Below are 12,021 nucleotides of genomic sequence, written 5' to 3' on the forward strand. Positions count from 1 at the left end.
TATGCACATTTTTGATAATAAGGTTTCATATATGGTATAGGAAAGAAAAAATCACTTTCATAAATAGTAAGTAAAGTATATTATTTTTGTACCAAAGTCACATAACTTATTGTTGCACATTTTTTTTTGGGTCATGGAAGAGTAGTAGTATATATTATATAGCGAAGATCATTACATAGCGGGAGCAAATTATGGTGGCTGATCCACTACAGTATACAAAAAGTCATTTCCATCCCTTGGTGGATTTAGGTGAGAGTCCACTGCCAAAAAGGTAGGGTGGGGAGTACTACTAGTAGGAGGTTGTGATACATGTGGAATTAACAAAAAAGAGCTGTGAACTGCAGTCTGATTTGTTTGACGCCGGTGTGTTGAGCCTTGTTTATCATCGTGCAATATCTTCAAGACAAAAGCAGGGGCGTCATAAAAAACTAGCATAACTGGGCAACAGTATTCCTAATCCCATGCTTCGCCATGGCATCCGCCACTCGATTTTGCTCCCGATATATATGAGTAACGTCAGGATCAGCCAACTGGTGGAGAGCGGACCTGCAATCATTAAGAATGTGTGAGTAAATTAAATTATCGGTCTGTAGCATATGTATTTACCTCTCCTCTTGTGCATCAATGGCCACTTCCAAAGGTGTGAGTTGACGATGGTGTGCGATAAGAAGGCCCTGTAAGAGTCCCATTAGTTCCATATGTAAACTGGATGTGTGCCTTGAGCTACCAGTGTATCCCACCATCCAGTTCCCATTGGAATCTCGAATGACTCCACCATATCCTGAGACTCCAATGGTAGGGCAAGCGGCGCCATCTGAATTGAGTTTATAAGACCCTCGTTTGGGAGGTTCCCATTTTACATGCATGGAAATGAGGGTATTCTTAGATCTCAGAGGGTGGGCACAAAAAAGGAATTTGGTAACGTGGTTGATGATATAAGAAGTACTGATAGTGTGGTGAGTGTCATTAAACGTGTTCAGGTTGCGAGTGTTCCAGATGTGCCACAAGGAAAAAGGGACAAATAGGGCCGGCGGGAGTTGGTTTGGGTATTGACTGTGTGTTTGGTGTATGAGCTCCTTGAGATATGTAAAATTCAGATTGTTGCACATAAAATTATATGACTCTTACGGTCTTACCATTATAACCAAAACCAAATAACCAATAGGCCGATAACTTTATACTTTCGGCTAACTGAAACCTTTCTTTGGCTGAATGGTTTGTACTGCTTAAAGGGAAAGAGTTGTGTGGTTTTTTTTTTTTTTTTGGTGGGGGGGGGGGGGGGGATATGAACTGCCAAATACTGAAAGGAAGTTGAGTTGTGTCCCTTGACCAACACATAGTGGGCAAATGGACCATATATCACAATTTTTTTGTGATTTAGTATCTTTTATGCGTAATATTACATTAGCAATTCGCTCAAAATTTTAAATCAATTAAACTCAATTGTATCCATTTTAACTACGGTCAAACCTCTCTATCACATCATTATTTTGTAACAACACTTTACTAAAATAGCCAAGTTTTTCTCGAAATCGATTTTTTATATTTTATTTTACCTCTCTATAACAATTTTTACTTATAAAAGCAACATCCATCTTTGTAACAACACACGTATTGTAAAATTATCTCTCAGAGGGTTAATTCCTTCTCCTTCTTCTGTAGGGCTTGACTTACTGAACCATAAATGATTTTGCAAGAATAATTTCACAGTATATATGAAGTTTTAGAAGCAGATGAAATGTTGTTACTATTAGTTTTTGATAGTGAACACTTGGGGAGGTATAGAGCAAAAATAGTTCAAGAAGAACATGATGGTGAAGAATGTTTGGTTTTAGATTGGAGAATTACTTGTTTGAAAGAATAAAAGTTTTGTAGTTTTTAAATAGTGGAAAGGAGAAAGAAAGGTTGGGTCATGTTTTTCTTGGAACTGCAACCTACTTTCTTCATTTTTGTCGCAAGGTGTTTTGCAGAAAAATGATATTTAACCCCTTCACGACCTTGTATGGCAGGAGAATTGATCAATAATTATACCATTAATAATTTACTTATCCCTGTCTAAACATCTAGATAGTCTTTTCTTTTGTCATATCCCATATTCTAATACCTTTCTAATAAATCTGTGTTTAGAGTCAAAAAGTATGGAAAGAGAGTTAACGTGACTAAAGATCTTGTTCACTTCTCAGCATAGCACATGCCACGCCAGCATTGCACTTTGACCATAATTATTGTCCCGTAAATGACTTACATTTTGTTTTTGGTGTTGTTTGGCCATTTTAGACGTTTCTAAAATATTACTCCACTTTACATTGCACAACTAGTCATACTTGTGTAACGGGTCATCAGAGTCTAAAACATTGCAAAGCACAAATCAGTGAGTTAATCTCAACACCCAACAGTTTGCTTCAACAAATGTTCATTGCCACGAAAATTTTAGACTTTAGCTTTCGATACCCAAGGAACTAATTCGCCGAGATTTAAAAATTTCACTATCCAATTGCTTCAAATTCCGCATTTACTTTGAATATCAACAATAAGAAGCAAATTCAAAAACCAGCTATCAATAACAACCAACTTTCGTATCCAAATTGCTTAACCATAGATTCACATACCAAACTCCTACAGTGACGCGAACAAAAACAGTAGAGAAATTTCTTTTTTCAATCTCAATCACATTACTAAGTATTTACCGCAATTAACTATTTACATATCGCAAATATATCAGTTTATATCTCCTTAAATGTTGAGTATGAAATGTTGATATAAACTATTTTCAAAAGTCTTTATTTATTACTGAGTATATCAAAGACTTTTGAAAATGCGTCCACCTCCTGCCAAGGCCTCTAGGTATCCTTTGGATCTCCCTTTGAATCACCATCTTCACCTTAAAAATTAGATACACAACAATAAGATAACTTCACAGAATAATTAAACAACTAGATCATACATAATTTCCATGCCTCTTGTTCATAGCTTTGGAAGATTAAATACTACTCCACAAATTATTGTAAAGAACTGATTTCGATTGAAATAGTCGTTTCTCAAAAAATTGTAAAAGAACCTTCATTAATAAAAATACCAAATGAAGGACATTGGTCCTCGATAATTTTTAAAGGTCTAATTAGTATCATTAATATTACTTTATTAATTACACATCCAAATATTAGTAACCTTCTAAAGTTACATTCTTTATCAGATATGAACAAGAATTTTTGACGTACAGACATCCAAGGAACTAATAAGCCGAGATTTAAAATTTTCACTATCCAATTGTTTCAATCAACATTTACTTTGGATTTCAACAATCAAAAGTAAACTCAAAATATCAGCTTTCAATAACAGCCAATTTTGAGGTTCCTTCATATTCCATAGCATCTTAACTCAAGAGCATTAAATAAAATGTTGTTTTCACAGAAAATAATTTGTTTCAATACTCTAGTTCAAATTTAAATATAGGACTTTGGGCTGGAAGATTTATAGGAACAATGATACGAGAAAAAGTATAGAATATATATGTTTTACAATAGTCAAATCCCCACTTCTTTTCCCATGAACGGAAAAAAAAAACAGATATGAATGACATTACTTCTATGGAACTAATTTCTGAGTCTTAAGATAGTTCAGAGGACCAGCTTCCAACAAGCATGGCAAGAAAAGTTGAGAAAAAATATAGTAGAGCTTAAATAGATTACTGATCTTCTTGATGAACACATTTTTTAGATGTAGAGATCTCACGACGTGCTTCATCAAGTGAAAAAGAAAAGGAGAAAAATAGGACATACAAATTAAGAATTCAATTAAAAAAATTCCTTGATTTTATCGTCGTTCTACTCAATATACTCACCACAACACATAAAGTAAGAATATCTAAGTTTAACAAATTAAGATAATCAGCCGTCATATAATTTATAAATCTTTCACAGGCAATTTCCACAGAATCAACAGACAAGCCGATCAACTTTATGTGAGATAATGTTTCCGCTCGGTTCAATTTTATGTGTGGTTTAAGGATCGCAATTTATCACCGATGTTGACATTGATTTTCTACTATAGTTACAAACTATTCAGTTGGGATATTTACCAATTCAATTCTATGTGTGCTTTAAAGATCACTTTTAGGATAATTTGTACGCTTTGTTCATTTTTATGTTAAGGATCGGAATTTCTCACAGTTGTATATTGGGAAAAAACTGAGTCTGAATATTGAAGATGACGTGTCATGACACGTGGACTGGTCAAAAGGTCAAAACGCAATAAATAGCCAAGAGACACGGACGACAACAGATATGGGGAGAAGAAAGCAACATAGGTGTGGACCGTTACTCAAATGGCACGAGTCTCGTACCTATTCAAGTCATTTAAAGACCGAAGATCGGAAGAAGTTGAAGATACGAATCTGATGACGTAAAAGAGTCTAAATACAACATTAAATATCAAATACGTTAGAAAATTTGAATTAAATAGAAATGATTGTGTAACGTTTCTTCTAATGTCATTTATTGCTCATAATTGCCTCATTAAGATAAAGGCATTACACCTTCTCCTAGAATCAACTAGAAAAGGAGAAGGACTCAACATCTGTAGGGACACGAAATATTATTGAGATTACACTAAAATACAAAACTACTTATTACTTTATTATTCTCAGAAATCTTCTATTATTTTCGTCTCCAGATTATCAGTAACCCAAATTTCTCTTTATTTCTAGCTTTGACCAAAAACTTAGATTTTTGGTTAAACAAATTGGTTCCGTTACCGGGAATCTGATAATCTATTCTTTTTACGTTACATACTACCTGTTGTTATCATCATGTCAAACAACAACGAAAACATTCATGAAAATCAAGCACATCAAGTGGATGGAGATCAACGTGATGATCTTTCCCCTCAAGGTTCTCCACGTGGATCTCGTGAGGGCACTCCTAATGATCAATCTGAGCATGTTGATGGAAGAGATGAGGTTTTACAGAAAATAATTGACGCACGGGTTGACAAAGCTTTAGAATCTCTAATCCGTCGATTACCTGCTGCACCGTCAACACCAAATGACAACACGTTGGAAAATCCCCGTTCTAGGCTGATTAATTCGGGTAATGGAGCAACCCCCAGTGATTCACAGGAGGGGGAACCAGGTAATTCAACTACTTCTCATTGGCAAAATTTAGTACTAACCTTGCAGAAACAGCTTAAGGAACAAAACGAACGCATAGAGCAAATCCCCGGAGTTCCACCTGTGAGTAGAGGAGTGGATATGAACAAATATTCACAATAACCTTGGAAGCCAAGTGTTGTTCCCTTCCAATTCCTAAAAAGTTCAAAATGCTCGACATCCCAAAATACGATGGTACAGCAGATCCACGTGACCACGTGACTGCATTTACAACAGGCGTGAAAGGCAATGACTTGACCAAACAAGAAATTGAATCAGTACTGGTCAAGAAATTTGGAGAAACACTCACCAAGAGCGCATTAACCTGGTATTCTCTTTCACCTGAAAATGCTATAAATTCTTTTGCTGAGCTTGCAGATTCTTTTATTAGAGCACACTCGGGAGCTCAAAAGGTTGAGAAAAGAATGGAGGATATTTTCAAAATCAAACAAGGGGACTCCGAGTTGCTCAGGGATTTTGTTGATAGATTCCAACGTGAAAGAATGACTTTGCCTCGTGTTCCTGATAATTGGGCTGCAATAGCTTTTGCAAGCAACTTAAATGACAAAAGTTCAGAAGCCACGAGAAGGCTTAAGGAAAGTCTTCGTGAATTTCCTGCAACTACTTGGAATGATATTTATAACAGGTACAGGACGAAGCTGCGAATCAAGGAAGATACCGTTCCCCAATTTCATCATGAAGAAAGGAGCAGTTCCAGGAGATCAGAGATCAGGTAAGAATAAGTATGATCCATATATGGGACCTGCAGGGAAAGACTCACGGTCAAAGCAGGATAGTCAACGATATGATCAAAAATCGAGGAACATGGAATCTGGTTCTTCATCAACGTTCAGAAATGACCGAAACAGACAAGAGTCACGAGATGATGACAGAAGTTTAAAGGCAAGGTTTGGTGGATATAACTTTAATGTCACTACCTCCGAGCTCGTAGCTGTTTTGAGGAGCATGGGAGATAAGGTAAGATGGCCAAAAGAGATGCAGTCAAATCCAAATAGACGCAATCCAGACCATTGGTGCGAATTCCACAATGATCACGGGCATAAAACTTCAAAATGTAGATTCTTACAAAGTGAAGTGGATCATCTATTGAAACAAGGGTATCTCACTGAGTTATTTAGTGAGAAAGGTAAGCAAACCTATATGAAAAATAGACAAGAGCCACCAAAGCCCCCTTCACCCAAGAGAACCGTGAATGTTATAAGTGGGGGAGAAGATATTTACGGTGTAACATATACGGCTTCCAACAAGGTTTTTAAAGTAACGATAACACACGGGAAACGGGTACGGCAGGATTTAGAAAACGAAAGTATTTCTTTCGATGATGCAGATACTGAAGGAGTAATGACCCCACATAACGACGCACTGGTAATATCTTTACTTGTACATGATACTAATGTAAAACGAGTTTTGATTGATCCAGGAAGTTCCATAAATATTATACTATTAAGGGTATTACGTGAAATGCAAGCTGAAGACAAAATGATACCTAAGGCGCATACCTTGTCCGGGTTCGACAATTCAAGTGTGGTAACAAAAGGAGAGGTAATTCTAACAACTTTTGTTGCAGGTGTTGTTAAAGAAACTAAATTTCAGGTAGTAGATATGGAAATGACTTACAATATGATCATGGGGAGACCTTGGATCCATGATATGGATGTTGTCCCATTAACTCTACATCAAGTTATTAAATTCTCATCACTGTGGGGAATTTGCCAAATTCATGGGGATCAGCAGATAGCCGGGAGTATCAACGCTGTAACAGATACGAGCACCGTAAATAAAGAAAAATAGCAATTACAGGAAACAGTTGAAGGTATCAAGGATCAAACCTCAATTGAACAAGAAAAGATAGATTTAGACTCGAGACCTGATACAATTCAAGAACCTGAAGAGAATGAAAATATCAAAACAACAATCGAAGAGCTCGAGGCTGTGATATTATTTGAGCAATGGCCTGAACAGAAGGTTTATGTTGGAGCCAATTTAAGCTCAGACATGCGAGGTATGTTGATTGAATTTTTAAAAGCTAACGTGGACTGTTTTGCTTGGTCCCATGCTGATATGACAGGGATACCACCGGATGTGATGACTCACAAACTAAATGAAGACCCATCATTCACACCAGTAAAGCAAAAGAAAAGAAAGCAATGAGCTTTCAAAAATCAGGTGATTCAATATGAGGTCCAAAAGCTATTGAAAATTGGGTTAATCCGCGAGGTAAAGTATCCTAATTGGTTAGAAAACACAATTGTTATACCTAAGAAAAACGGTAAGTGGCGGGTTTGCGTGGATTATACAGATCTTAACAAAGCCTGCCCAAAAGATTCTTTCCCTTTACCGCATATAGATCAGTTAATTGATGCAACTGCAGGACATGAACTTTTAAGTTTTTTAGATGCATATTCGGGGTACAACCAAATTAAAATGGACCCCAGTGATGAAGAAAAAACTTCTTTCATCACAGACAGGGGGACTTACTATTATAAAGTAATGCTCTTTGGTCTCAAAAATGCTGGAGCAACCTATCAAAGGTTGGTCACCAATATGTTCCAAGAACATTTAGGAAAAATCATGGAGGTATATATAGACGATATGCTCGTCAAAACCCAGCATTCTCATGACCATATTTCTCATTTATCTGTTACATTTGAAATTTTATGAAAATTTAATATGAAACTCAATCCAGAAAAATGTGCATTTGGGGTTGCCTCAAGCAAATTTTTGGGTTTTTTCGTTTCTAACCGTGGTATTGAGGTAAATCCTTCTCAGATCAAAGCAATAAAGGAGATCTCTGATATCCTTACGAGTAAAAAAGAAGTCCAAAGGCTAACGGGAAGAATTGCAGCCTTGGGGAGATTATTTTCCAAATCTTCAGAAAAATGTTTTAAATTTTTCTCCGCACTCAAAAAGCAAGATCATTTTGAATGGAATGAAGATTGCCAACAAACCCTTAGAAATTTAAAAGCTTACTTGTCAAATCCACCACTATTGCCAAAACCAAAGGAAGGAGAAAACCTACTCATCTATTTGGCCGTGTCAGGAGTTGCAGCAAGTGCTGTCTTAGTCCGTGAGGACCAAGGTAAACAATCTCATATCTATTATGTAAGCAAATCTTTACTAGATGCTGAAACACGATATACACAACTAGAAAAATTAGCATTAGCTTTGATCATGACATCTAGAAAATTAAGACCTTATTTTCAATGTCATCCCATTGTTGTAGTTAATGTTTTTCCATTACGAAACATTTTGCATAAACATGAATTGTCAGGAAGGTTAGCAAAATGGGCTATAGAATTAAGTGAATACGAAATCATTTATCAACCTAGGACTGATATAAAATCTCAAGTATTAGCCGATTTCGTAGCTGATTTTAGCCAGGGGAAGCATTTAGAAGCAGAAAAAGAATTACAATTTTTTAATGGTGCAAACCCAAGGACTTGGATTTTATTCACTGATGGTTCGTCTAATGTAAAAGGAGCAGGCCTAGGGATAGTTCTCATACCACCTACGGTTGAGACTATTAGACAGGCTATAAAATGTCATTCTATAACTAACAATGAAGTAGAGTATGAGGCTGTAATTGCAGGTCTAGAATTGGCACGAGAACTCGGCATAACACAGATTATAATCAAGAGTGATTCTCAACTCGTGGTCAATCAAATGCTGGGGACTTATACAGCCAGGGAGACACGAATGCAAGAATATCTCGAAAAGGTACAGGAACTAATAAAGCAATTCCAAACTTGGAAGGTAATGCAGATCCCAAGAGATGAGAATGTGGAGGCAGATGCTTTAGCTAATCTCGCATCTGCAACAGACGTAGCAAACAACACAAATGCTTCAGTCGTACATTTATTTCATTTCGTTCTCGAACCTGATAAGAATGAGGTAAATTTTAATCATTTAACATGTGATTGGAGAAACGAAATTATTGTTTTTTTACAGCGCGAAACCGTGCCTGATGATAAAAGAAAAGCTTATGCACTTCGCAAAAAAGCTGCTCGTTATTATTTACATCAAGGAAATCTTTATCGAAAGATGTTCGGTGGACCATTAGCAAGGTGTCTCGGACCTTCCCAAATAGAATATGTGATGAGGGAAGTACATGAAGGACATTGTGGAAATCACACAAGAGGAAGGTCGCTGGTAAAAACGCTGATTCGAGCCGGGTATTATTGCCTAAAATGGAAGAAGAAGCAAACGGTTTCGTGTCCAAGTGTGATAAATGTCAAAGATACGACAATAATATGCATAGACCAGCTGAGCTACTGCATCCTGTCATAGCTCCGTGGCCCTTCATGAAATGGGGAATGGATATCGTAGGTCCATTACCACAAGCAAAAGGTCAGGTGAAGTTTCTACTTGTACTTACTGATTATTTCACTAAATGGGTAGAAGCAGAAGCATTTAAACAGGTACGAGAGAAAGAAGTTAAAAACTTCATTTGGAGGAATATAATATGCCGCTTTGGAGTACCAAAGGAAATCGTGCGTGATAATGGTCCGCAATTCATAAGAGCTCAAATCACAGAATTTTTTCAAAGTTGGAAAATTAAAAGGATAACATATACACCATACCATCCAGTGGGTAATAGACAAGCGAAATCCACAAACAAGGTCATTATCAACAACTTGAAGAAAAGGTTACAGGATTCAAAAGGTAATTGGCCTGAGGTATTACCTGGAGTATTATGGGCTTATCGTACAACGACAAAAACAACCACGGGAGAAACACCATTTTCAATGGTTTATGGTGCGGAGGCCTTAATTCCAGTTAAAATAGGATAACCGAGCACACAGTACGTTCAAGCAACAGAGGAATCAAATGATGAAGAGATGCAGGTGAACCTTGATTTGCTCGAAGGAAGAAGCGAAGCTGCATTAATAAGGATGGCAGCACAAAAGCAAGTAATTGAACGGTATTATAACAGGAAAGCACGCCTCAGATTCTTTAAAATTGGGGACTTCATGCTTAAAAGGTGTTCCAATCTACAAAAGCTGCTAATTCAGGAAAGCTAAGTCCAACATGGGAAGGACCCTACAGAGTTCGTGACATTGCGGGAAAAGGAGCATACGAGTTGGAGACAATGGATGGCAAGGTTCTACCCTCACATTGGATGGCAAGGTTCTGCCTCCACATTCTCATCTCTTGGGATCTGCATTACCTTCCAAGTTTGGAATTGCTTTATTAGTTCATGTACCTTTTCGAGATGTTCTTGCATTCGTGTCTCCCTGGCTGTATAAGTCCCCAGCATTTGATTGACCACGAGTTGAGAATCACTTTTGATTATAATCTGTGTTATGCCGAGTTCTCGTGCCAATTCTAGACCTGCAATTACAGCATCATACTTCACTTCATTGTTAGTTATAGAATGACATTTTATAGCCTGTCTAATAGTCTCACCCGTAGGTGGTATGAGAACTATCCCTAGGCCTGCTCCTTTTACATTAGACGAACCATCAATGAATAAAATCCAAGTCCCTGGGTTTGCACCATTAAAAACTTGTAATTCTTTTTCTGCTTCTAAATGCATCCCCTGGCTAAAATCAGCTACAAAATCGGCTAATACTTGAGATTTTATATCAGTCCTAGTTTGATAAATGATTTCGTATTCACTTAATTCTATAGCCCATTTTGCTAACCTTCCTGACAATTCATGTTTATGCAAAATATTTCGTAATGGAAAAGCAGTAACTACAACAATGGGATGACATTGAAAATAAGGTCTTAATTTTCTAGATGTCATGATCAAAGCTAATGCTAATTTTCTAGTTGTGGATATCGTGTTTCATCATCTAGTAAAGACTTGCTTACATAATAGATATGAGATTGTTTACCTTGGTCCTCACGGACTAAGACAACACTTACCACAACTCCTGACACGGCCAAATAGATGAGTAGCTTTTCTCCTTCCTTTGGTTTTGCCAATAGTGGTGGATTTGATAAGTAAGCTTTTAAATTTTTAAGGGCTTGTTGGCAATCTTCGTTCCATTCAAAATAATCTTGCTTTTTGAGTGCGGAGAAAAATTTAAAACATTTTTCTGAAGATTTGGGAAAAAATCTCCCCAAGGCTGCAATTCTTCCCGTTAGCCTTTGGACTTCTTTTTTACTCGTAAGGATATTAGGGATCTCCTTTATTGCTTTGATCTGAGAAGGATTTACCTCAATATCACGGTTAGAAATGAGAAAACCCAAAAATTTGCCTGAGGTAACCCCAAATGCACATTTTTTTGGATTGAGTTTCATATTAAATTTTCGTAAAATTTCAAATGTAACAGATAAATGAGAAATATGATCATGAGAATGCTGGGTTTTGACGAGCATATCGTCTATATATACCTCCATGGTTTTTCCTAAATGTTCTTGGAACATATTAGTGACCAACCTTTAATAGGTTGCTCCAGCATTTTTGAGACCAAAGGGCATTACTTTCTAATAGTAAGTCCCCCTGTTTGTGATGAAAGAAGTTTTTTCTTCATCACTAGGGTCCATTTTAATTTGGTTGTACCTTGAATATGCATCTAAAAAAACTCAAAAGTTCATGTCCTGCATTTGCATCAAATAACTGATCTATATGCGGTAAAGGGAAAGAATCTTTTGGGCAGACTTTGTTTAGATCTGTATAATCCACGCAAACCCGCCACTTACCGTTTTTCTTAGGTACAACAACTGTGTTTTCTAACCAATTAGGATACTTTACCTCGCGGATTGACCCAATTTTCAATAGCTTTTGGACCTCATCTTGAATCACCTGATTTTTGAAAGCTCCTTGCTTTCTTTTCTTTTGCTTTACTGGTGTGAAGGATAGGTCTTCATTTAGTTTGTGATTCATCACATCTAGTGGTATCCAT

General features: G+C 36.8%; 1 protein-coding gene across 1 annotated transcript; it reads right to left on the reverse strand.

Moving 5' to 3' along the window:
* Positions 1–10,277: 10,277 nt before the first annotated feature.
* LOC138883899 (uncharacterized) lies at positions 10,278–11,577 on the reverse strand. Its single transcript, XM_070164617.1, has 2 exons — positions 11,556–11,577; positions 10,278–10,816 (listed from the first exon to the last, which is right to left on the reverse strand). The coding sequence occupies exons 1-2, from the start codon at positions 11,575–11,577 to the stop codon at positions 10,278–10,280; spliced, it is 561 nt and encodes a 186-aa protein (XP_070020718.1).
* Between the last annotated feature and the right edge of the window lie 444 nt (positions 11,578–12,021).

The sequence above is a fragment of the Nicotiana sylvestris genome, chromosome 12 (genome assembly GCF_000393655.2).
Source record: "Nicotiana sylvestris chromosome 12, ASM39365v2, whole genome shotgun sequence".
Taxonomy (NCBI): Eukaryota; Viridiplantae; Streptophyta; class Magnoliopsida; order Solanales; family Solanaceae; genus Nicotiana; species Nicotiana sylvestris.

Coding starts and splice junctions, on each gene's coding strand:
- LOC138883899 (XM_070164617.1), bottom strand. CDS start 11,577: ATGCTGGAGCAACCTATTAAAG. Junction 10,817..11,555: donor GCTGGAGCAACCTATTAAAG/GTTGGTCACTAA, acceptor ATGAATTGTCAG/GAAGGTTAGCAAAATGGGCT.